This window comes from Cyprinodon tularosa, unplaced genomic scaffold (genome assembly GCF_016077235.1).
Source record: "Cyprinodon tularosa strain WSP-4 unplaced genomic scaffold, ASM1607723v1 ctg173, whole genome shotgun sequence".
NCBI lineage: Eukaryota > Metazoa > Chordata > Actinopteri > Cyprinodontiformes > Cyprinodontidae > Cyprinodon > Cyprinodon tularosa.
In genome coordinates, this window is record NW_024038559.1 from 135,121 (window position 1) to 162,396 (window position 27,276).

General features: G+C 36.2%; 1 protein-coding gene across 1 annotated transcript in view; it reads left to right on the top strand.

The window, feature by feature from the left end:
- Positions 1-27,276, top strand: part of otofa (otoferlin a) — a 114,036-nt gene that overhangs the window by 60,427 nt on the left and 26,333 nt on the right. Inside the window, exons 6-35 of the mRNA XM_038281669.1 lie at positions 4,787-4,860; positions 4,972-5,098; positions 7,566-7,620; positions 8,085-8,216; positions 9,443-9,505; positions 10,075-10,159; positions 10,293-10,452; positions 10,838-11,024; positions 11,486-11,672; positions 13,838-14,061; positions 14,191-14,299; positions 14,392-14,578; positions 14,670-14,790; positions 15,944-16,044; positions 16,487-16,577; positions 16,851-16,967; positions 17,072-17,224; positions 17,754-17,937; positions 18,051-18,175; positions 18,261-18,395; positions 18,892-19,053; positions 21,112-21,231; positions 21,306-21,467; positions 22,696-22,858; positions 23,196-23,266; positions 23,459-23,488; positions 23,601-23,738; positions 23,818-23,893; positions 26,759-26,904; positions 26,983-27,117. Of these exons, the coding sequence (XP_038137597.1) occupies positions 4,787-4,860; positions 4,972-5,098; positions 7,566-7,620; positions 8,085-8,216; positions 9,443-9,505; positions 10,075-10,159; positions 10,293-10,452; positions 10,838-11,024; positions 11,486-11,672; positions 13,838-14,061; positions 14,191-14,299; positions 14,392-14,578; positions 14,670-14,790; positions 15,944-16,044; positions 16,487-16,577; positions 16,851-16,967; positions 17,072-17,224; positions 17,754-17,937; positions 18,051-18,175; positions 18,261-18,395; positions 18,892-19,053; positions 21,112-21,231; positions 21,306-21,467; positions 22,696-22,858; positions 23,196-23,266; positions 23,459-23,488; positions 23,601-23,738; positions 23,818-23,893; positions 26,759-26,904; positions 26,983-27,117 (3,820 nt within the window). The remainder of the gene's footprint in view (positions 1-4,786; positions 4,861-4,971; positions 5,099-7,565; positions 7,621-8,084; positions 8,217-9,442; positions 9,506-10,074; positions 10,160-10,292; positions 10,453-10,837; positions 11,025-11,485; positions 11,673-13,837; positions 14,062-14,190; positions 14,300-14,391; positions 14,579-14,669; positions 14,791-15,943; positions 16,045-16,486; positions 16,578-16,850; positions 16,968-17,071; positions 17,225-17,753; positions 17,938-18,050; positions 18,176-18,260; positions 18,396-18,891; positions 19,054-21,111; positions 21,232-21,305; positions 21,468-22,695; positions 22,859-23,195; positions 23,267-23,458; positions 23,489-23,600; positions 23,739-23,817; positions 23,894-26,758; positions 26,905-26,982; positions 27,118-27,276) is intronic.

The following is a 27,276-nucleotide window of genomic DNA, read 5'->3' on the forward strand; positions in this document are numbered from 1 at the left end:
TTACTGGTGTTAAGACACAGGTGGTTCCTCTCACACCATAAAAACATATAAATGTGGGAATCAGGTCATGCAACTCTATTATGTTTGAGTAAAATCAAGTCCTTATTAGGACAAGATGGAAGAAAATATCAAGGCACATTTCTAGCATCTATACCTCTGAAACTTTGTTTTTGAAGGAATAAAGAAGTGATGCTTGACATTTTATTTTACCTCTGTTGCTCTGTGCTGTTGCAACACAACACCCATTTATCCATCAAGTTGTTTTCTATGAGTCATTTATTCTTCTCAGAGGGGCAGCTACATATCTCCAGTGGTGAATATGCAATGAATTGATTCATTAGATATCAATACAAGGAAAATAAAGACCAACACATATGTTTGTTTTATGATTTCTGACATTGAAATACCTCAAGTAAACCTTAATGTGCATGGCTACTGGTACACTGTCTCATTTTGACAAAGTGGTGTTATTATATTATAAAAAGTCTTTAGGAAGGAATAGAGTGCTTTTAATTCAACTTTAAAACCAAGAGTCTGCAAAAGTTACACTTTGCAGACTCCTATGTGAACCATACATACAGAAATTTAGTACATACATAAATTTAGTGTGTGACAAATATTACATGTATATAACCTTGTTATAATTCTTTAGGCCTTAGAAAGATTGTTGCTGAAGAGAACTCAGCATCATGAGATTAAACAAGATCGGGAAGTTGTGTTATGTATTTTGGGGAGTGGAAAAATCATATTTGATGAGCAAGAAAGAGACATATTTAAAAGTGTTACTGCATTTGCTCCAAGAACAGTGTGGTGGAAGTCTGATTTCAAACCGAAGCCAAGATAAAAAAGAAAAAAGTGAGCACTCGATTGGCTCCTATACTGTAACAAAATTTCCTGTCAACATGTGACAAAGCCCTAAAATTGAATTCATAACTAAAAGGTGTTTGATAAGTAAACAAGGTTTTGTTTTTCCTTTCTTATTTACCTTTGCACCACATGTCAGCCTTCCAAACCCTTCTATCATCACTTGTTTAATGTTGATGGATGATTTTTGCTAATAAAAGGGCAAACAATTTTGAAGGTTTTCTTTTTATCTGTTTTTCACGCATACAGTCTCCTGCAGAATATCTCTGTCTTTGATGTTTTTTCCTGAATTTACAATTTTTTGACTTTGCACTACTAAAAATGAGAGCTATAGTATAGTGTATTTTTTTACTTAGAATCTCTCTTCTGTGCTGTTGAACTCTGGTGCTTTTATTTGCTCCGATGCACAGCCTTTCTCTGAAAAGGTCAGCATTGAAAATTTGGTAGTCCAGCTTTACTTTTCCTCCCATAATATATATTTTTTAGCAAGGCAAACAAAACTCAGAAGCTCAGAAGAATGTAGTTAGAAAAAAAAATCACTCATCTTCAAATTTTACAGTTTTTACTTATTTACTGAGAATCTCTTTAAAACCACATTGTTTGTGTGTATCATATAATTAAAACTATGACCTTATAGTTTAATAAAGCGATTAATGAGAGCAGCTCTACATGCACTGGACATGCTACATGGATCAATGAAAATTGACTGAACTACAAAGCCCCTAATTCTTGATTTTGTATATAAGACTGGGAATCAAGGGCAGTTAATACAGAACTGGCTAAATTAAATTGTATTGTTTATAGTTTGACACTTTAATGCACAACGATGTTTAAGTCTTAAATTCTGCTTAAAAGCAAGCAGATTTGGGAAAATCAAAACTTTTCAATGACAGAAAAAGCTACTCCTAGGTTTTCTATTAAACAACTATATCTGCTGTCACCAGGTCAAAACCTTTATGCGGTACTCTGATCCAGCGGGGTGGCAGGGATTTTCCAAAATAATCGTTATGTCTTGCATACATCAAGTGTTCATATCACTTCAAAATTTCCACATTTTATGTCTCAACTGAAAACAGGCTCCTTTTTTTAAAAGAAGTATATATCTGTGGATTTAAAGGAAAATTATTCATGTTTTTTTTCCCTTTTGGGCCACTATCGCATTCAGTTAAATGTTCTGCTTCACATCGAATCAACCTCATTCCCTCTTATCTTTCTGCTCTCCTTCATGTCACCATCACTCCGGTCTCAGTATTACGGGGAGCAGGGTCTTCAGTTGCTCTGCTCCCCATCTCTGGAATTCACTTCCTCCTGATCTTCATCATCTGTCTCTCAACCACTTTCTGCTTTTAGCTTAATTTAAGTTGCATCTCTTTGGAATTCCATATACAAAATAGAATTTACTTTATGTTATTTTTTTATTTTAATGTATAGTTTTATTGCTTGTTTTAAGTTGGCTTGGTTTTGTTTGCATTTTATTTTTCTCCTTGTACAGTGGCCTTGTGTTTCTTGAAAGGTGCCCTGAAATAAAATTGTTATTGGATGTTTTTTTGGATAAGCTTCAAGAATCCATTTCTCAACTGGGAGACAAGTTGCACACTCCAAAATACCTAATAATGAACCATTTTGTGTATATATACATATTTTAATTAAAGCAAAGCATAGCATTGCGATCGCAGCATCATATGGAGGGGATGGTTTTCTTCTGAAGCTGGTTAGAGCTGATAGATAAATAAAGAGGGTGAAATACAGATGAACAGACTATTCTAAAAGAAAGCTCATAAACGCCTGAAGGACTTGCAACTGTAGTTACTGTGACAGGCAACTCCACAAAGTGTTGACTTTGTGGTGCTTAATTTAACTGTGTGTCACAAAACAAAAACAAAAAAGATATACTGTACATGTTTTTGTAATTGTATATTTTTTCTTCCTCTTCACAAACATACTTTCGGTAGCTTTGTGTTGACCAAATAAATCTAAAAACTTTAATGCAAACAATAATATTAGGAAACAAATATGTTCACATTTTTATGCCAATGTATGAAGACATCTGTATTTTCAGGAGATCAGAGTTATGGAAAAATAATGATCAGTAAGAAGAGATTGAAAACTTGGATAATTAAATAAGTATTTAATAATTTCATAAATGTTATTTATTTGATACATTAATTATTCAATTATTCTGCTGATCTTGTGAAATGGAATTAGCGTTACTGCAGACAGTTCTGTCTCATTGGTACAACATTTATTTGTTTCTCCTAAATGGGTGATTTTCTTTTAAGCATTTTTCAGAAAGGCAGTCACCCCCAGACTGGAAGGTGGGAAATTTGATCCTCTTTTTTTTAGTCACGACACTAAACCACATGCAGTCTTTAAGGTGCTCCTTGATGTGTGAGTCAAATCACTCATAGAAAGGATAGTACAAATAAATAAATGCATTGTTAAGTACTTTGTAGAACCAAATTAGAATAGAGCATGAGCAGTTTGCCCTGTAATGACTTCAGTAGTTGAAAACTGCCGTAAATATAGTTATGTACTAAACAAAGACTGTATGTGTGTCACAAATTCTGCTGCTTATTTGATTTTCTTAGTGTTTTTTAAGGTAAATTCAATCTCCCATGATCTCCTTGTACCTCCCACCATCTTTCTCTCACCTCCCCCCTTCTCTCTGTCCTGCTGCATTCACAGATGTCTGCAACTGTAACTGCATCTCTCCACCTGGTCTCTAACTATTGCACCAGTCTTTTTAGTTTGTACTGCCTTTTATAGAAACAGGGTCCAAGGTGAACCTGAGGTTGGATTTACTTAATCTGACTTATTTGAGGAGTTGAATGGGATATTTGGTGTCTTTGATGTGGTATGTATGAGAACCAGTGTTTGCCTATTTTTTTCTTGTATTTATCTTAACAGAAACAAAGAATTGGGTTGGAAAACTTAAATTCTTAATATTAATTCATACTTTTCATGTAATGACTGTTTTAATTTGTGACTTAAAGGGAATATTACACTTTGAATGTATATTGAGAGCAACTAACACATTTAAGTATCTGCAACAAGTTTTCTAAAGTTGCAGTAATGGATCATATCAAGCTATTTTTTTCTGCTTTTGTTATTTTCTGTTTAAGCTGATTGATTGGGAGCTTTTGTGGGTACATTTTAAATTAGTGTTTTTCTTTGCAGCTGTCCAATTGAATTAGGCCAGATTTAAAGTAGCAAACAAACAAACTGTTACTATACAGATTTATATATATATATATATATATATATATATGTGTGTGTGTGTGTGTGTGTGTGTGTGTGTGTGTGTGTGTGTGTGTGTGTGTGTGTGTGTGTGTGTGTGTGTGTGTGTAGTGTTTTATTCACTCACGAAACATGTGTAAATGTTTTTTGTTGAATCTACTCAATAAAATTTTACTACAACTTAGCTTTATGTAAAAGTCCATAAAACAGCATGTAATACTTTGAGAGTTTCCTCATAGTCTGATGTTGAAGCTGCACGCTGACACATTGGACTCAGAGGGCCAAAGGGAAACAAAACATTTCATTATTTCCTGACATGTATCTATATCCGAAGCAAACTGGATGGTCACCAATATTTTTAATTATTAAAGCCCCTCATTTGTCGCCCTCCCAATGACATCACAAGCGCTTTGTTGCTGCAGTGATATATGATCCTGATAATATCAATGTGAGGAAACTGGATACTCTTGTTTTGTGATTGAGGGTTTGCAGTATTTGTTTTATCTTCTGGTTTATTGAAACCTGACCAACTTTCAAGGATGTAAAAAAATATGTAGTAGGTACTTTGAAATGTTCTTATACATTTTTTTTATATTTTTCTTTAGAGGTTCCAACCAATTGAACATGGCATAAAGTAGGTTTATCTGAGGACAGATCTGCTGTTCTCTTTGATTTCTTTTAACAGAGCAGGGAGAGGAGTTTTCTCAGCCATGAAACTTGGAAAGACAAAAAGCTCAAAAGATGACCATAGGAGAGCAGGTAAAGCATCATCTCTACCAACACATTTTATTAGCAGTCAATGTTCATTTAAAAATCTGTAGAATGTGAAACTGTTTTTGACATTACTTATTGTTTTATATGGCATAGCAGATGAACCAGCAATCCTGGAAATGGAAGATCTGGATAAGAAAGCCATGCGTCTTGCTGGAATGCTAGAGCCGGACACCATATCTTTGGCATCTGTGACTGCCGTCACAGCCAATGTTTCCAATAAAAGGTTTGAACAGGTCCAGCATATATACTCGGATAAACGAACATGGAAGAAGAATCCATTAACATGGATTCATTTGAAGCTGTTTTATTGAAAAGAGAAAAACAAAGAGAATGCTTTCCAGTGGATAACTTGAAAGGCAGGAATGGCAGCTTTGTTCTTGTGAATTGCTTCAACAGACGTTCCTCTGAAGACTAAGAACATAAAACAAACTGTGTCATTGGCTGTTTTTGCATGTGTTTTTTTGTTGCTTGAAGTAAAGGTGTCTGTATTCAGTTTCCTGTCTGGCAATGTGACAATAAGAATAGCTGCCTTGATGCCAAAAAGAGCCCAACAGATTTTGCTTTCACAAGTGGAGCAGTAAGGCTATTGCCATAGTGTTCCGCTTGTTTCATGCATATAAATTGCTTTATTATAATTATGCAGGGAGTTTTACAGATTATATGGTTAACTTCTTCTAATTTCTGGCTAATGAAATTACACTGATTACACAGTACATAAATAATGTAGAGAAGGCTAAGGGCCGGATTTATCAAGATCCAATTTTGCGTGCAGTAATTTGCGCTCGCAAACTGGAATTTTGCGCGAGGGGCTGAACCATGGTTTGCGGGTGATTTAACAAGAGCGATTGCGTAACTGGTGGCAGGTGCAAAATTGTTGGAGACGCCCTATTTAAATGATGGTTTTGCGCGTTTTGTGGTTTGCAGCAAAGTAGTTTGTAGTTTTTGCAAACTAGTGCATTAAGAAATTTTAATCTTACAGTGACACCCCCACCCAATCCCAAAGAAAAAAAAAAAAAAAAAATATATATATATATATATATATATATATATATATATACCTGTCCAGGGTGTACCCCGCCTTTCGCCCATTGACTGCTGGAGATAGGCACCAGCACCCCTCGCGACCCCACTTGGGACAAGCGTGTAAAGAAAATGGATGGATGGATGGATATATATATTAGGCTTGTCCCGATCCGATACGTGGATCGGATCGGGACGCCGATATTGGCAAAAAAATGCGTGTCGGCAAAGCATGTTAAATGCCGATCCAGACTGCCGATCCAGTTTAAAAAAAAAAATCCGGTCCATATTTTCCAGTTTCGCCGATTGAAACGATCCATTCCACCATTTTGCGCCAGTGTTCCCCTGTTTTGCATTTTTATTAAAACTTACAGTAATACTTGCACCTTTAACTGTTTACGGTTTTACTGTTCACTGTGCAATTTCAGATTGCTATTCATAATTTTGTCCAGTTTGTGTTTATCTCTTAATAAACAGGTAAGTTTGTTGTTACCAAGCATTGTGTTTTATTCAATCTCACCTAATTTAGCTGGCTAGATGTTATCAAGAGTACTAAAACCCTTTTCAACATGAGTCTTACAACTAAGGCTAAATACTTTAACTTAAACTCAAATACATGCTCGGATAGGCTGGTATCGGCCAGTATCGGGATCGGATCGGAAGTACAAAAACCTGGATCGGGACATCTCTAATATATATATATATATATATATATATATATATATATATATATATATATAAACTTTGGCAACCTTTATTCCCTAAGGTGGTATGTGGCTGAATTTCTACTTCACTGCAGTAAAAAAAAAAAAAAAAACAGGTGTTTTGTATTGGCCTGTAGAAAAATGCACATACCAAATGGCTCACAAGAAGTGACTGTGGATAAGATGACTGCGCGCACTTCTGAAAAACGAGATTGGGAGATCCCAGATGCAAAAAAGTGCAATGTTGCAAGGAGTTTTGTGATATCTGGTATTGCATGGGTCCTCCTTGTGGCTGGCTCCAAATCCATTCGGAGTTCCCCCAACAGCTCCAAAATGGCAATGCTGGATAAATCATATGTTTTGATGATCGTTTCCTCGTTCATTCCAAAAATATTCACACAGAGTGAAAAAATGCCTTCTCTGCGTCTCCTTGCTTCATTTCCATGTCTCCTTCTTGCGACAATAACCGCTGCCATGTGTGCGCAATTACGCATACAGACCATTTGAACCTTCTTTTGAAACGTGTTAAATATAGAGTCAGATACCGTTAGCAAAATTGCTTTCAGGTTTAATAAATCACTTTGCGAGTGCTAAATTAATATATTTACATGTTCTCCTCCCACAAGACGCACTTTTGCGTGTAAACGCCCCATATTGCATATTCATTGCAGAAAAAGTACTAAATGGATAAGAGGCGCTATTTAGCACGTTTTAAAGACCAAATCCTTTTAGCACGCTGTTGATAAATCAGTTTGTAAATTTTTTAGCGTGCGCAATGAAATAGCTCACGTTTTTATACACGCAAACCTTTGATAGATCCGGCCCTAAGTGTGAGAACAAGCAGGCAAATGGGCCTGAATCCCAACATCCACCAAAAGAAAACTGGAAAAGATTATACATTAAAATTTAAAAAATGTCTTAGTTTTTTTTTTGGTTTGTTTTTTTGTTCGTTGTTTGTTTTTTCAGATCAAAGCCAGATATCAAGATGGAACCAAGCGCTGGACGACCAGTTGATTACCAGGTATGTTTGTATGCATGATTTGATTTCTGTTGGTTATTGTCATTGATTGAGTCTGGATTTTTCTCTTTTTTCATTTCACAACTTTATCAAAAAGGGGTTTAGGTTATGCTATGATTTTAGGTAGATTCTAAGGAAAGGATAATCCTAGTTAAACTGGCATTTTTTTGAGTAGGGCTCAAAGGGAAGTTTACATTTTTGCATTCTTAACATTTTGCATAAGATACTGTTTGAGCAAATCACTGACAATTAGATACTACGATTTTTTATCTATAATTAAATCTAACACTGGCCTGAATTATAAACAGCTTTAGTGGAGCCAATCGAATACACAGTTAGGACCTCATTATCGCAGGACTGATTACTCAATTGTAAAAATATAATACAATTGACTGAAATACTCAGACTGTTAACGAAAGCAATGTTATTTCGGATGTCAGATCTGATAACTGAATCTTACCCATCAGATCAGCATCACAGTGATCGAAGCTCGACAGCTAATAGGTCTAAACATGGACCCTGTGGTGTGTGTGGAGGTTGGAGATGACAAGAAATATACATCCATGAAGGAGTCAACCAACTGCCCATACTTTAATGAGGTAAGAACTTCTTTGTGCTCCTATTTATTGTTATATGTTTAGTCATCCTCTAATGTCCATAAAAACCTTCTGACTTTATCTATGCTAAATCTGAGGTGAAAAGAACTAGTTTAACTTTTGGGGTGAGATTGTATGCAAGATAAAGACACCATATTGATTAGGCTGCAGAGTAGTTAAACCCCTGTGATGCAGGAGAATCTCCCTTGGATCTGGGACGGATTAGTCATTGTAGAGAAAGATGTTCCAGAGCTCAGACTCTTTGTTGTTCCCTGCAGGGAATGAAAGTGACTGTTTGTCTGTTATTGATTCTTTGGTTCTGACCGAAAATCCCCTGCTGAGAGAAAACCTAAAGCCAAAGAAGTTGACATGCTGGCATCTCATAGTTTCTGTAGTCACTAACAGGATCCTTTGACTGCTGCTTATTCTAGACATTTTTTTTTGTTTTTGTTTTTTTTGTTTTTTGCATCTTTCGTTAACAATAACTATGTGAGATTGTTTGCTATTACTACAGCATATAATCCTCAGCATTCCTTGAGTGTACCAAACTATTTTGTTTTTAAAAGTAAATACTGTTACATATTTTCAGGTATCTTTAATGTTAATGTTGGGATTTAAATGATTCTGGATAAACAGATTACTTTTACTTTTATTATTTCACTAAAATACATCTAACTGTAGTTTACAGGAAAAAAAACTTTACTTTAGCACCTGCAATTTTAAGATGAGCTATATCAATTCTTAGGAATCTCTAAACCTTTATAATCTTCTGACAATAAAAAAAAATATGCAAACTGAAACATGGATGCATCAGATTTCTTATGTCTCACTTTGAATAAGACCTCATACATTTATTCTTTTTGCTGCATATTTTTTAAGGCTGAGTTCAGAAAATGTTTTACCTGCCCACTCAATACACACTGATCCCCATACTTCAGACAAACTCATTTCCTATCGAGCTGACACGATAATCCACTCAGTTCCTTAAAGAAAAATCTGTTTTTTTATCCTCTCTTTGAATTCTACAGCTATATGTGAGCAATCTGCTTTCAGAACTATCAGTCATCTGTTGTCTGTATTCAATCCTGCTCCTACTTAGGATAACAGTGCCGCGTTGATCTCAATCAGAGCAATGTTGTGCAAAAGTGTTTTTTTTCACTCTTGATATTAAAGGTAGGAGTAAATGCATTGCAATTTAAAGGCAATCCTTGTTTTTCTACTCTCTACAGTATTTTGTGTTTGATTTCCACGTCCCTCCTGATGTCATGTTTGACAAGATCATCAAGCTCTCGGTTAGTAATTCATACAATCAAAGCAAATGCTTTGGGTACTTTATGCATATTTCAAAAATGAAGTGACCTCCATCACACAAGAGGGGGGTCATCCTGATGTCACCAGAGTTTACCTTTGTATAAAACAATGATTGGCTCTAATGTAATTTTGGGGGGAATTCAACAGCAACATCACTGCCATGGGTATCACCACATCTGCATTGGGTTTCACTGTCATTTGTCTTTATCTCCAAGTTTTTTTTTTTTGTTTTTTTTTTGGTCCATCTGGCAAGAAATTTGGACCTGAAGCTCTTCTTAGCAGCCTAGCTTAGTTTGGAAATAACAGCACCTAATAGTTTGTTAGTTCGTCGAAGTAACAAGATAATCTCATATTTTTCTTACACACTTGCTGTAAAACTGCTGAACATATACTTTTTTTTTTGCTGATAACTAATAGATTGAAAAACATCTTTCACATTTAGAAAATAAGGAAATGGTTATTTGTTTTCTATGCAATTACAAGTGTATGCATTTGTGAAAACCAGTTATTTATTTGTTTTTATAGTTAATTTTCCTTTCTATCTATTTAGGTCATTCATTCTAAAAACCTTTTAAGAAGTGGAACATTGGTGGGAACATTTAAGATGGATGTTGGGACTGTTTACTTTCAGCCTGGTAAAGTTTCTTTTATACATAACTCCGGAAAAAAAATATATTTTCCTATGATTTTTTTGGGAAGAAGAATAAGCTGCTTTTAAGTAGATATTTTGCCTATTTGTTTAAAAACTGATCTATTAAAATGTCACAGAACACCAATTCTACCACAAATGGGCCATCCTGTCTGACCCTGATGACATCACAGCAGGGTCCAAAGGATATGTTAAATGTGACATTGCCGTTGTTGGGAAAGGGGATAACATCAAGACCCCACATAAAGCCAATGAGACCGATGAAGACGACATAGAGGGGTGAATTGTTGCTTGTTTTCTCCTAAAATCTCATTAATCATAAGATCTAAACTTCTGTTTTCTTCTAGTCAGCTGCTTACAAAATGTTTCAGTTATGAGGATGTACTGTTCGTGGATCATTTTCCTTCCAAAGGAACCTGCATCCTAAGATTATTTCCTGCTTAGGAATTAATACTCTGTACATTAAACACAATTACAAACTGAACAGATGCAGCAAAGGACTATGGATGATAGATTACCCTCTGGGTTTCTTTGTAATAATTGCAAAGCATCTGCAAGCGCCCAGAGCTTATAAGATTCAAATTTCTGAGTGGAAACTTCTTCAACAATACATGCAATCACCCTCTATGATCTGTTTGCTGTTTTTCTGCTCTTTGTGCCTTAGAAATCTCCTCCTTCCAGAAGGCATCCCGGCAGAAAGGCAATGGGCAAGATTTTATGTCAAGATCCACCGGGCTGAGGGACTTCCTAAAATGAACACCAGCATAATGGCGAATGTGAAAAAGGCTTTCATTGGAGAAAACAGAGACCTTGTTGACCCCTATGTTCAAGTGCAGTTTTCTGGGCAAAAGGTTTTCTCTTTTTATCTTTCTTAAGTTCTTTATTTCTTTCTTTGCCTGTTATGACTCCATAGGGAACATTTGCTGTTTGAAAACACTGCAGGTTTAACAAAGCATGTAAGCTTGGATTTGTTATAGAAACTATAGCAGTGTCCTCAGCATGATTTATTGTTAAAGGATTTAATTACATTTTAGGATAATTTAAGGGAAATACTTTTAATCTTATTTCAATATGTTTTATATTTTTTTAAATCTGAACTAAGCTCAGCCAAGTGTTTTTGTGTTGAACTTGTAGTTTCTTGAAATAGTGCAAAGTAATTTATGATGGAAAAGAAACAAATATATACATTTTCTTACATGATATATAAAATATATTTAAATTAAGTGAGTAGTAGCTGTTCCCATGGCAATCCAGCTGTGTGTATTTTCCCATTCTGTGAGTTGATCAATATTCTGTTACTGTATTTCTCCAGGGAAAGACATCGGTCCAGAAGAGCAGCTACGAACCAATCTGGAATGAGCAGGTCATCTTCACAGAGCTATTCCCTCCTCTTTGCAAAAGGATCAAGGTACAGATTAGAGACTCTGATAAGGTCAATGACGTTGCCATAGGAACCCACTTCATCGATCTACGGAAGATCTCAAATGATGGTGATAAAGGTATCGCTCACACACAATGGCCATCATAGAAGTCGATAGTCTTTTTAGAAATTATTGGTTATAAAGCATGTTCACTACTCTGTTTCTGCTTGTAAATCAAACCCTCTTTGCTGCTTGGTTGCTTTCTTATATTCAACTGATTTTAAAGGCATCCACATTGATGTGCAGGACCTTACAGAAAAGAAGGGAGAGCGAATTAGATGTATGGTTTTCTATTCATTCATATCGCCTAAAATTCTAAAAGTGTTTTTTAGTTTCTATTCAGCTTTCTTTACCCTCATATAATTAGATAAAATCTAAAGCAATTATATGCATCTTATGACATGCTACAAGTTGTCTATTAGCCCTTAAACTTTTTTTCTTTAAACTCTCTTTGGCATTTTGTAAGGATTTGCATAATGAGTCCTAAACAGGGCTGAGTAATTATTCACCCTTTTGTGTGGAAGACAGGATCTTGTTGCAAAAGCAGAACTTATGGTCTAACTGTTAAAATATTTAAGGTCACTTAGACTTTCATGTTTTCTCATTTTTGAAGCAACAGGAGAACAGTGAAGGCAAGAATTGAGGCAGCAGCAGTCAAGATTAAATCTAAATTATCTATTTATAAACGTGTGATCATAGCACAGGGTTTACACTGTGGATCTGTTCTATAATCACTGAGAGGAATTGCAGCCATTTGATATTTAAAACTATAGAGATGCATCCCAAAGGAGCATTAACCACACAGATGCGGCAGCGGGGCAACATTTATTTCACATCTGTTGATGATCTCCTGGGATCATTGTGGTTGTTTTTAGTTATGGTCCAAATCACAAACCGTTTATAACCCATAAATATTCCTCATTCTTCTGACACGGATGGCTGTAAATGGTGTAGAAAACATGATATATGATAAAGATGAAGAAGAATTTATACTGATGAGAAAATCGTCAAGTTGAAAATATTTTAGCATTTTGAAATGCTTAGCCCTCTACCTCCACAAGCTACATCCAAAGGTTCCTTGTAAACTGAAAAAGTAATACCAATCATGGCCCGTCGTTGTTGTCTTCCTCTTGTCTTGGACCAAGTTACATGGGGCAGCAGTTTCAGCAGTGACTCACAGATTTTCTTCCACCCAGACATCTTCTCCAGGCCAGAGAGACATACTCCCTTCATCATTTCCTGGGCCTCCTCCTTTTGCGATCCAGCGGGCATCTGAAAAAATATGTCCGAGCCACCTCAGCTGACTCTTGTCAATGTGGAGGAGAAGCAGCTATACTCTGTGCCTCTCCCCAAATTACCTCCTCACCCTGTCTATATCTAAGAGAGAGCCCAGCCACCTTGCAGAGAAAACTAATTTCGGAAGCTTGTACCCAGGATCTCATTCTTTTTGTCATGCTCCAAAGTTCATGACCACATGTGAGGGTAGGTATCGGGAGCTTTGGATTTTCGCTCAGCTTTCTATTCACCAAAACAGACTGGTGCAGCGTCCACATTATAGCAGCAGTCGCTCTGATCCATTCTTCCTCAATCTTGAAGAGGAACCTGAGATACTTAAAACTCATCCTCTTGAACTCTCCTCCAACCTGAAGGGGAAAATTCACCTTTACCTGGTTGAGAACCACACATAGGAGTATAAGAGGCTGATTCTCATTCTGATTCTTCACACTCAACTGCAAACCACATAGAACCTGCTGTAGGTCTTGGCAGAAGGGAGCAAACACAGCCGTCTCATCTGCAAAAAGCAGGAATGTGATCCTCTGGTCCCCAAACCAGACCCCCTCCGATCCCCCTAGAAAACAATGCCAGCTCCTGTACCTGAGTATATTATTATATTTTCACATAATATTACCTCCAACATGAAACTCAGCAAGAGTGAATATGAATTACTTAAAAAATGTATATATTATTTCTGGTATGTATAACTATAATACATTTGATGAGAAATATCTGAAATTCTAGTTATATTTCAAATAAACAAAAAAAAAATGATCAGAATTATTTCATAACAGTTAATTTTAATCAAACAAGCCGCTGCAGGAATCCCTCATGGATAAAAGAATATGTTTGATGAAAGTTTGAGTAAAATATTTCTTTATTTAAATGTTCTAAATTTAGTTAGTTTTAAAATTAATTAAAACTACAATGTTAACTAAGATGAATTTTCTGTATGTAAAATCCTTCAGGTTTTTTGCCCACCCTTGGTCCAGCCTGGGTCAACATGTACGGTTCCACCCGCCAGTACACACTGATGGACGAGCACCAGGACCTAAATGATGGGCTTGGCGAAGGTGTATCCTTCAGAGCTCGCCTCCTTATCTCTGTAGCTGTGGAAATCCTGGACACCACATCACCTGAAATCATCAGCTCGACTGAGGTTCAAGTTGAACCTATTTCCAACATCTCAGAGGTAAAAAGACTTCTTTGGCAATAGAGTAACAATGGTCATCTTTTTGAGTCTATAAAGTAATTGATTGTTTTTTGTTTTGTTGTTGTTTTTTCACCAAAAAAAATACTTTCTGTCATTTTTTTCCATAAGAGTGCAACAGGAAAAATGGAAGAGTTCTTCCTGTTTGGTTCATTTCTGGAGGCTACTATGATCGACAGAAAGATTGGTGACAAACCAATAAGCTTTGAAATTACCATAGGTACTTGACAACTACTTTAATCTTGTGAAAACTGAAATTCACTAAAAAGTTTCCACAGGACAGTCAGCTGCTACTCTCTCTGTGGCCAACAGGGAATTATGGCAACCAGATAGATGGAGTGAGCAAGTCTTCCTCTGTGAAGAAGAAAAAGAAAGAAGGCGAGAATGGAGAGGAGGAAAATGAACTGATCCAGAACTCCAGTGAAGATGAGGATGACGATGATGGGGAACTGACCTCAGTCTCCTCAACGCCTCCCATGAAGCCCTTTATCACAGACAGGTCTGTGTTCACCAATTATATAAATCCAATATTATGTAAAACTTTAAACTAAAGTCAAAGGTTACTGGTATTAATTATTTCCAAACTGCAGAAATTACTTCCATCTGCCCTATTTTGAGAAAAAGCCTTGTGTCTACATCAAGAGCTGGTGGCAGGATCAGAGGAGGCGACTTTATAATTCAAATATGATGGATAAGATTGCAGACAAGTTGGTGAGTATCTTTCTATGCAGCTTATTTACACTTGGAGTTCATCTCCACAAACATTGTTTATTATTTATGTACCATTTCAATCTCTTTCGTTGGAGAAAAACACAGAATCTATTGTGGATTTGCTGTAATAATCCACACAGAGGAATATATAAAATTGTATGTACAGCATATGTGCACTTCTAATAATGTTTGAGCAAATGCCCTTCAGCAATTTGTAAAGCAAGTTTGTAGTCAAAATGATTCTAGCTTATTTTTAGACCATTCTCAGCAGAATTAATTGCATATTCTGACTTCTTGACTTCCATTTAAGGACAATACCAAAGGTGGGAGGTCAGGGCTTTGGAAGTCCATTTAATGAACTCAATTTAAGCTTTTCACAGTTCTTTTGGATCATTGATCTGTTATAAAACTTAGTTGTAAGATGAGAGGCTATTCAGAAATTTTCAAAAACTACCCAGAAACCCCCAACATTTATGCTCATCATGAGACTAGTTAACATAAACAGGAGTGGGGGGTAACTAGAATATAGACCATGTTTGAAATTGAACTCCTTGAGGCTCTTATTTTTCCCCCAGTATTCAGCTAAATACCTTTTAAAGTGAGCTTTTAATGCCAGATAATACAATTATTTTGTAATTTTGCTATGTTACACATTTGAAAGGGTATTTGTAGGGGTGCATTGAACACAACGAATATAATAATACAGATAAAAATGAAGGAGCACTAATCCCCAATTCTTCTACCTCAACTCAGATCAACAGATAGATTGTTAAAAACTTCCAAAACTGGCTTTTGAAAAGGGAAAACTAATTTACACCCAACTTGTTGAAAATCAACATAAACTGCCCTGTTATCCAGAGAGTCAAAGATGCAACCAGAAATAATGTTAGGACCTATTTAATAGCTAGATATATACTGGTAATTAAGTGGCAACCTGCTGAAGCACATTTATCCAAAATATTTTTTTGGGGGGTGTATTAGACCCTATGTATATAATTTGGATTTGGACCCTATTTGGATTTCTGCTAATATTTGTCTGTTTACTTTAACACTGCATGTCATTTACATATGGTATATATAATTCCTGGAACAGATATAAGATGCACGTTGCAGTTTTATGTGTTTGACTCTGTTACTGTGTGTGCTCCACCAGGAAGAGGGCTTAAATGATGTTCAGGAGATTATTAAGACAGAGAAGGCCTTTCCGGAGCGAAGACTCAGGGGAGTTTTGGAGGAGCTCAGTATTGGCTGCAGGTACTCAGCTATGTAACAAAAATCTATTACTTTTCAAATAAGAACTACAAGAATTAACAGTAGTCAGACCTTATAGAATATCGTATCGCACAACAGGGATCACAGCAACACCAACATTTATTTTTCATGCTGCAGCAAAAGTGCCTGTTTGGTTTTGATGTCTTAAAGAATATCTTCCCATAAAAAGGCAGTTAGCTGCCTCTGGAGCATCTTTGTTCAGCAGACAAACACATTCATTAAAGGTTTCATGCTGAAGCAGGCAGCAGTTTTGTGTTTTTTTTTTTTCCTTAATGATGTCATTATATATGTTTTTCTTTTATTCACTTAGTATAGTACAAAGCTTTAATGGGGGGATCAGCATGTCACTGACACAAGTGTGTTAATGAATAAAGGATGTTAATTTTCCCCTTGTGTTTCCTTTTTTTTTTTTTTTTTTTTGCAGTCGGTATTTGACACTTGCCAACAAAGATGTAAACCTGTCAGGCAGAACGAAGCTTGATCGAGAACGGCTCAAGTCATGCATGAGAGAGATGGTATAATTTATTCCTCACAAGCACAAAAAGCAAGCTTCAGTTAATTAATATAGTGGTAGCCTTTAATCTTGCTGTTGTAACGAGTAAATAGAATATGACTATGGAGTAGAACATTATTTCCATAATAATTATTATTTCTAGGATATTTGCATTCATTCAATGAATCACATTGGAATTTCAATGAGTACTCAAGTATTACAAAAATACACTTATAATTATTTTAGAAAGAGCTCTTTAGCTACCATCCGCATTACTTTGTATTTCGTTCTGCAGGACAGCATGGGGCAGCAGGCCAGGCAGATTCGCACACAGGTGAAGAAAAACACGGTCAAAGAAAAACTTAAGCTGGCGCAGAACTTCCTGCAGAGGCTCCGTTTCCTTGCTGATGAGGTAGAAATTCAAATTATGAGTAATCCTAATCTGAGTTCTCATTCCTATAGTTTAGGAGTAGGGAAAGAACAATTTGAAGCCAGCTTTGTTTACATTATTTCCAGCCTCAGCACAGCATCCCAGATGTTTTCATCTGGATGATGAGTAACCACAAGCGCATCGCTTATGCCCGGATTCCTTCCAAAGATATTCTGTACTCCGTGGTGGATGAAGAGACTGGGAAAGACTGTGGGAAAGTCAAAGCCGTCTTCCTCAAGGTAACTCAATGCCTTCATACCTTTTTGTCCATATAGCACAAGTCAAGAGTTTATATAAAATCCTCTTGGCTATAAATATTTTATTTATTTCTTTTTAATTATCAATTTTAACTCATATTTTACCAGAGCACAATGATTACATAACATATATGTGATTGTTAAAAGCAAAAAATCTGGAGTCTATTTTCTGTGGATAAGTTTTGATTAACGAAAACAAATATACAGACTCACTCCTGCTGATTTTTAGTTGACTATTCCGAAGCAAACTGGAACTCAATTGTCTGCCGTTAGTTGCCATAAATCAAATCTCAGCATTGACTTCAGTATAGTTTGCAAACTTCTTGAAGGGGGAGTCGCCTCCTGAAAGCCTTTCAATTTAAAGGTGTTCTCTCAATAACAATAAGCAATTTATTTGATGATAGAGCAGAGTTGAAGCACAAATACAGACCTGCCTTTGGTCCTCGACAGCAGTGGTGTTCTTGTAGGAGTCTGTTTGGTTTTAATCTTTTGTTGTAACCTCTGTCCACAGCTGCCTGGGAAGAAAGGTTTTGGTCATGCTGGCTGGACAGTTCAGGCTAAACTGGAGTTATATTTATGGCTTGGCCTTAACAAGAACAGGAAGGAATTCCTAAATGGTCTCCCAAATGGTTTCGAAGAGATTAAAGCAACCAAAACAGGCCAGTCTGTGCCTCCAGTTACTCTCGTCTACAACAGTAAGCAGTGCAACAGTTTAGGAAGTAACAGTCAAAGAAAGGATCATTAATTAATGCCTAATTTTCTAGAATAAAAAGTAAAAGCACTATATATTTTCATTCATTTTTACCAGTGAAGCAGGTCTTCCAGCTGAGAGCTCACATGTACCAAGCCCGCAGTCTGTTTGCTGCTGACAGCAGTGGGCTTTCAGATCCCTTCGCTAGAGTTTTCTTCTCTGCACAAAGCCAGGTTACTGAGGTAACAGCAATCTGCTTGTATGTGTCTGAGTTTGTGTTTTTATACTGATTTATGTTCAAACCATTTATGTGTGTGTGTGCCACAGGTTTTAAATGAGACCCTCTGCCCCACGTGGGACCAGCTGCTAGTGTTTGATGATGTGGAGCTGTTCGGAGAGGCTACTGAGCTGAGAGACGACCCTCCAATCATTGTGGTTGAATTCTATGACCAAGACACTGTGGTAGGATCCTCCTTTGATGTAACCTTTTTAAGAAAGTGCAAAATAATAAAAAAAAAACTGAATCTTGTCATTAAACTAAAAGCATTGTGCTTTTCCATCCCTATGCCCCCTCTGTTTGTCCTCCCTTTTTGTTTTTATTCTTTATGGTCTCACTTTTTTGATTAGAGTATGGGATCATTGCAAAGTTTGAAGACTTGAATTTAGTATATTAAGCTCTGCAGTAGCAATAATTTTAAATTCTTTCAGTTTTAACATAAGCAAGACAGTTTTAAAAAGTTATTAAAGCTAATTAGCATGTTCCTTTACACTAAATATTAAATCATGATCACGTATTTATATGATAGAAAAACTCATTCTAACTTTCCACCAGTTTGTCTAATAATGACACCAAGTGGCTGTTATTGGTAATTGCACCTCCCAGGCATGCATCTAACCCACTCCCCTTATCCCTTCATTTTTTTTGCTTCATTGTTATCTCCCACACTGTGGTGCCCAGGGTAAGGCAGAGTTCATAGGTCGGACGTTTGCAAAGCCCACCATTAAGATGTGTGATGAGCCCTACGGGCCCCCAAGGTTCCCCCCACAGCTGGAGTATTACCAGATATACAGAGGGAACAACACTGCAGGAGAGCTGCTGGCTGCTTTTGAGCTACTACAGGTAACAGAGGCGACATATTTGACTTCCCTAATGCTGTTTTAAGGTGTTACAGAGTTTGAACTTCAGAAATAAGGTATCAGTATAATTTTCTAGTAAATTAAATCCTTCACCTTCCTTCTATCCTTTTCATTATGGTTAATCTCCCTTTATTTTCACTTTATAGCCACACGCTTCCCTGTCTATTGACTCCTGCTTTTTACAGATACCTTTTGATGCAGAGGAGATCAGGCGAGCTCTAATCGCTGTCCATGACTTTGATGTTCCTCAAATAAAGGTCCTTTTTCACTTTCTCATCCTGTCCTAATAGTGTCTTTGTCAGTATAGTTTTTTCCTCTTTCTCTTTCACTTCTTCCTGCTGACTAATTTAAAGTTAGGATACACCTCTGGTTAAACCTTTACCTTCCTTCATTATTTACTGAATGTCATACTACAGGGCTTTTGATTTTTCATCTAAACTGTTCAACACAGGGTCTAAATTATACATACAGACTTAAGCGCAGACATGCACCCACATTGATAGTTGTCTAATTATCTCCTAGAAAAAAATTCCTGGTGCTATTCTGACTCAATATTTAACACTTAATATGTAAATACCACAGAATTTTTAAATGTGCCTGATTTCTATCATTGACCTATATTTTTCAGCACAGTGAATGAAATTCTAATAGGGTTATGTTTGCCAGTTTTAATGGGTGTTTGAGTTCATTACTTGGCTTTGTCCACTTTTCAACTGTTTATTTAAAGATGCATGATGTAGTTTTCAAATGACACTGCCACCTGGCCAAAACATAAAACTGGAAAACTCTTCTATTCGTTTTCATAGCTCGCGCTTGTACATGACAAGGATTTTCTTTTTCTTTTTTTACTTTTTCTCACCTTACTTAGAGTTGCCATCATATGCTTAACTCTAAATATCCACCAAATCCATCTTGATGGTACGACCCGTACTAGATCTGACCCATTTAAAATGGACCCGCTTGACGTGACATCCACAAAGAGACTCTGACCCAAAGTAAATTCAGGGAATCAGGATGAAGGCTTATAGATGCATCAGCATTGACCTACTGAGGTGTCAGTCTCCTTATTAAACAATGTTTTATCTGTAAAGGAACAAATAAAAAGCTACTTTTTAAGGTATTTTTCAGTAAAAATTTACAAAATGCTTTGGAATCCTGCAAAAGTATTGTTAATCATAGGTTCCACATGGCTTAAGTTCGTCATGTTTCGCTATTTAACATTTCCACAAGGAGCATCAGTCTTTTACAATGGGAACTGCACCTTTTCATTCAAGCTTGGAAGTGGGAAATTTGGCAGAGAAGCTTTTTATTTTTATTGTTTAGTCTATCTCTGTGTAAATTGACTCAAAGTATCAGTATCATCTTAAAAGTAAGGCTCATGCAACAAAACCAATTTCTAGCTCTACCAATTTTATCAAGAGAGGAGTGGTCAAATATTTATACAAGGACTTAGTTGATGGCTTAAAAGGTGGTTTCCCTTCAACTTTCTAAAGAACATTCAGACAAATATGTTATTGTCCAAGTTTTACAAAACATTATCAATTAATCCTGGAGGGAAAAAAACTGGAAAAATAGAATAGAACAGAATAGAACATTTCTTTGGAAATTCAGGTTTCAGAGAAAGAGCACATAGGCAAATAAAAGCGTACACTTACACACCAGAGTAAAAAATAAAAAACAAAAAAAGGTAAATGAGGTGCCCGTGTCAGTTGTAAGTCTTTCGGGTAATGGCAACCATAAAACAGACTTAAATTGGAGTCAACCAGACCTTTGCTAGGTTTCTGGAGACATTTCCACACCTTTCAGTTTACCTGGATAAAAAAAAAAGGTAAATAAAGAAAAAAATATATAAATAAAGTACATTAAAATGGAGTAGACAGAAAAAACATTTGGGAAACTCTCCAGTTATTAAAAAACAGCTTACTCAAATGAAGTGAAAAATATCAACAAAAGAAAAGAAAGGAAAAAATATATACATATATATATATATATATATTAAGGTGATATTGCATTTTAACTCTGACCTTTCAACCCACATTAGATTGGTCAAGGAGGCAGAGCTGACCTTCCTCCACTTGAAGGTCCAACAGACTCAGAGCGTGGACCCATCCTTCCTGTGCCACTGGGAATACGTCCAGTCCTGAGCCGCTATCGCATAGAGGTGATTATTTTTTCTGCTGCTATAATTTTGTTTTTAGTTCACCCCCATCTCATCCAGTTTTCTTCCTGACGCAGGTGCTATTCTGGGGATTAAGGGACCTGAAAAGAATCAACTTGGCCCAAGTTGATCGACCCAGGGTTGATATTGAGTGTGCAGGTCGAGGAGTTCAGTCGGCCCTCATTCAAAACTACAAGAAGAATCCTAACTTCAGCACCTTGGTCAAATGGTTTGAAGTGGTAAACTGGTTTCTTTTCTAAAAAATATGCAACATTTAGGATATCCTGCTAAATCTAAATTGACATGTGATGCTCCCTATTTATCTAAGTTCCTTTCTGTTGTTTTACTGCTAATATCTGGTGACATTTAACAATATAATTAAAATCACTAAAATGAATAATTTATCTGAATATCATTCTTCTAAAAAGCTAAAGAAAGATAACCCTGATTAAGAGTTTAGTTGCTTTAGACATTTCAAGAGGGACTGGGGTTATTCTTGGCAGCACTTTTACAAGTAAGCCTAAATTAATTCAGTGATCCTAATAAGCTTTTTTCAACACAACCTTTTTTGGTCTCCTTATGGTTTATCCTCCTGTTATCTGTTGTTTTTTTTTTGTTTTTTTTTTTGTCGCTTTCATGTTTCATCTAGAACAAAAAAGGTCAACAAACCGGATGCTTTTACAGTAGATGTTCCACACCCTACACCGAAATATGGAGGTAGTCACAAATTATTTGACAGGACTGCTCACCTTCTCATTTAAAAACGCAGAGCTTAGAAACCTTTTAGTGGTTGTAAACTAAATATTTTTGGTCTGTTTGTGGAGCAAAACATCATACACAATATTTTTATACCTGCTTTTTTCTTCTTCTGTTTCTTCTGCTTTTTACTTGTATCTAGGGCTGAAAAAAAATATTCAGATGAATCGTGATTTTTTTATTATTGAAATAATTAATACCTAATTTAGTAATTTATCAATCATTAACTGGAGTATAGAGATTATAAATTATGCCTCTAACCCACTTAGTGCAGTAATTATATCAAAATTGTAAAAAAAAAAAAAAAAAAAAAAAATATATATATATATATATATATATATATATATATATAAATTTTGCGTTTAAGATTCTCTATCAAGAACTCATCAAGTGGAAAATTTCGAGTTTCACCTGCTTCAATTTTGTAAAAAATCTTCTTTAGGGAACCGTTGGCAATCTGATTATTAATCGATTTATCGAAAAAAATTATAAACAGAATAATCGTTTTTGCCAAATAATTGTTAGTTGCAGCCCTAGTTGTATCCCTTTTAGTGTATTAGAGTGTGTGTTTCTAGAAATATTTTTCTTACATTGTTAGTTTTGCCCTGTCTCTTTTTGGTTGTACTGTTTTAAATACTAACATTTGTTCCTTTTAATAGTATTTAGTCATGTTTATTCATTCACATGGATAAACATCTTTTTTTACCCAAGGACTTGCCAGAAAACGAGCTGCTCCATCCTCCTCTTAATATTCGGGTTGTGGACTGCAGAGCATTTGGACGCTACATCCTAGTGGGGTCCCATGCTGTTTCCACCCTGAGACGCTTTATCTACAGTCCTCCAGATAAAAGCTGCAGCAATTGGGCCTCTGCAGGTACTCAGAGGCTGACGGATTAGTAGTTGTGAAGAGTCAAAACATGCAGTAATCACTTATTTGATTGATTGAAAGGATACATTTTATTTTGTATTGACATTTTCTGCTTACTCTTTCCTTAACATTCCTCATGCGGATATTCTGCTTTTCTTTTCTTATCTTGCTCCTCTTGCTCCCTCCTGTGTTGTCCTTTCCTACTGCCCACTGCTGCTGCTGTCTTTCATCATCGGCTTCCTTCCAGCTAAGCTAATGAATGGCTACATGGTTCTAACCAATGGCTGCTCCCACGCTCGCTCCTCACCCAGCCTTTCTTCCCGCACCCTGTCTCGCCCCGCAGGTGACATCGCCCTCAACCTAGAAGCAGAGCCTCCTATCCGAAAGATGGACACAGTTGTCAAGTTGGATGCTGTAAGCATTTCATTCCTTTTTCTGACAAGTTTCTGTATTGATATTTATGTTGTGTTTATATGCTTCTCTAGATCCCAGAAGTATTTCCCTCGCATTTTGTACTCTGCTTTGTACCTGTTGTTGCATTTGTGCTGCTCATTCCTTCACCACCCATTGTGTATTAACCCTTGTGCTGTTTTATGTAATGCCCAGATGTCTGATGCTGTTGTAAAAGTTGACATGGTGAGTAACTCCATTTAGCGGCTAATGAGCTCAATGTCATAAACCAGTACAGAACATTGACTAAAATCCACCTAAAGTGTAAAAAGAGCTTATTTTCTGTTACTTTTTTAAGAGTGAAGAAGAGAGCGATAAAGAAAAAAGGAAGAAGAAAAAGAAGAAGAAGGGAGGATTGGAGGAGGAGGAAGAGACAGATGAAAGAGTGCTGGACTGGTGGTCCAAATATTTTGCTTCCATTGAGACGCTGAAGGAGGTTGTATATTCCGCTCTTTTCCACTGTTCACTCTTTTTTTTAGGCTTAAGTTAATCTTGTTCTGTCTTTTCTCTATTAGAACCTAAGATCCCAGGAAGCAGCTCAGACAGAAGCAGAGGACAGAGAAGACCTTGAGATAGCAGCTCAGGGAGCAGGTATATAACTTGCACATTTTCTGTTTTTTATTTTATTTATAACAGTTAAATGGATTTTATTTATCTATCACTGATTGCTGATGTTTGGGAAAACTATTCATACCCCCTCATATCACAGATTTTGCCACATTACAGATGTAAAACCTCTGCATATTTTATTTTAACTGGGACATTTCAAATCTTCCAATGGATTCCTACTTATATTTAGATATAAAAATTGACTGTATCGAATAACATATGGCTGAAATTTTTTTTTTTTTTTATGTTGTAGAAATAAGGTTAAGGGGAAAAAGCTGTAACCCTAACTTTATTTAAACGTAACTTTACAATAAAAGTCAGCCCTACTAACAGCTCTTTTTTCTTTACCCTAACAGGTAGAGAGGTGAAATCCTTTTCTTTACTTATATCCTCCAGCTCTGGATTAGAATTCAGTGAAATTGCTGAATCTTATTAAACACACTGATCAGGTGTCTTTTGCACTGTATATATAGATATTAATTTATTTCCCAGCCCCCAGTTTAACATTTTAATCTTTATTTCTCTAGAGAGCTCCATTGTTATGAAGGTTATATCTTTATATCCTCCTCTTATATGTATAGTCCCACTGGATGGTGAACCTTGACCCCAGTGTAACATTTTTTGCAACCTCTAACAGCATTTTCTCCATGATTGCCCTTTAGTTTACTCCATCCATGTCCACATAAATGCTGACCAGCCTCCCTGGATAAAGAGCATCACTTTGCATGATGTTACTACCGTTATGTTTCACTATGGAGCTGGTGTGATCGTGATGTTGTGCACTGTCCGTGTCACATAGCATGAATTGTGTCTGCCAAAAAACATCTCAACAACATTTCATAAGTGCTCGATTTATGGGGCATAATTGTGTTTACATTTTCCTACCCCAGCTGTGGATCTCTGTACCTCCTCTGGCATAACCATGAGCCTGTTTTCTGTTTCTCTGACCAATGCTCTCCTTTCTCATTATTCAAGTGCACTTTTGGTAGGTTTTATAGTTGTGCTATTGATTTATGGAATAAACGATAATTTATGAGATTGCATTGCTTTGATTATTGATTTATGGACTAATCCTACTATAAACTGTCAAAGTACCTTATACCTGACCTGCCTGCGTTCCTTGTTCTTCATGATGGTGTTTGTCCAATAATATTCACAAACAAACCTCTCAGTGACACACAAATCTCCTGTATTTACATTGCAACTATATTACCCAAAGAATAGGTGGACTCTAATCTTAAGGGGATTTCATATGCATTTTTGTCACACTTCTTGTTTCTTTCTTTCATATAAAATCTTGATTTATTGCACTTTTTGGTTGTTCTGTTACATGACATGAAAATATTAATGGAATAAAACTTTTACCAGGCATTGATTAGAGACAGACCAATAAATTGACCAGCTCACATTTGTTTTGTTTTTTTCTTTTGTTATCGACTGATATGTGCATGTGTGCAAATTCATTAGTGCATTCAGAAGCCATGCCTTGCATTAATGAAGTGCATGGCCTTGAGTCCCTCTTGTTGTTTGTCTCTATGTTTTGTTTGCATTATATGCACCTGCCCACCGTAGCCAAGCTGGATCACATATGCCTTTATCTGATAACACCTGCTCTTTGCCTGCATTACAGACAAAAATGAGATCACAACTGACCAAAGCTGTGAACAAATATGTATAACATAGGTGATAAACACATAAACTACGTTACAAATAACTAGAGTAAAATCCGATACGAAACAGTAAAACAAAAGACCAAAACTCCATTTTTTAGTTACTGAAAAGATAATACATTTACTAATGCTGTTATTAGTTAAGAGCATTACTCCTAATGCTGTTGTTAAGTCAATAAAGAAGGATAAGATGCAAGAACAGACAATGAGATTGTACTTCTGCAATGCAACACTACAACAGCAATAACTTGTGCAAAGTATAATGTGCATTTACTATTTAATACCCTATGCAGTAACCTGTTTCTCTATGTTTTATACCCATTTTTGACTATTTGAGCTTCCCCATTGTGAGATCAGTGAAATCAATTAATCAATCAATCAATAGATTAAACAAGAATAAAACAAATTTAACCACATGGGAAAAGAGTATTTAATGAATCACTTCAAGGAAGGTGTTTTTCATAGGATGGGATTAGATATCAGATTGATTGTATGAGTTTGTTATTTTCGTAAAAGTTGGTAAGTTAGGTCAGGGACTGGTCAGTTTCCATTAATACCTTGAAGACCTGCAGTGATAGAATGCAACAAGTACAATAAAAAAAGAAGTTTCATAACTTTAATCTTAATACTAAGTTTGAAAGTTTCTCTGGTTTTTCAATTAAAAATGTTTTAGGTTCACTCCTGCAGGAACACTATGGAAGAGCAGCCCTCTTTCTCACAATTTTTACCCGTTTTTTTGTCAGAGCATGTGATCCGTATTCAGCAGGTTTTAGTAAAACCTGCTCTCAAAATAAAAATCCCAACTGGCTCTAACACTAAATGTTTTACATTCAATTGTCTTCATAACTGTCTCACAGAGGGGAAGGTGGATGGAAGTAATGAGATGATTAAACCCGATTATGACTCATAATCATTCACATGCAGATATTTATTAAGTTGTGTTTTTATTTCTACATATTACTTTTTGTTACATTGTTTAAAACCCTCAAATTAAACACACAAATCTTATCTACTTTTTGCCCAAAATGTACCGGTTAGATGTGTTTTATTGAACATTTTGAAACCCCAGCAGTATATGACTAACAAAATGAAATCTTTCTCATACCCTCAGGATGTCAGAGATTTCCCCCATCTGCCCTCCAACTATAATAGCCTTTTCTAATTCCCCTCTGGGCAGATATCAGACCTGATGAGCTCCATCTAAAAGGCTCCAGGATGAAAGAAAGGTTCAAGGACAAGAAGATCTCCAAGGACAAAAAGAAAAGTCATGCTGCGGACGCCTCTGAGAAACGGCCTCCTAAAACAAGAGTGGAAGAAATGATGGTGAGTTCGACAGGCAGCTAACCAGCAAACGGCTATATATTCATGTACATTTGAATCTTTATGGGCTCTCCTATGCAGGTGTACAACAAAGAGCTGGAAAGTGAGTATGGAAACTTTGAGGACTGGCTTCACACTTTCAACTTATACAGAGGAAAAGCCGGAGATGATGACGAACACGCCCTGGATGATGACAGGATTGTGGGCAGATTCAAGGTAGGAACACAACTGCGGCATAGCCCACTCAGGTACTATTGCTGTTATGACCAAACTAAAGGTTTGACATTAAATAGGCAGTAATCTAACCAGTCAACAGAGGAGATTTAGCAACATTCTTGAAGGATTGTAGACTGCCTTAAAGCAGAACAAGAAATA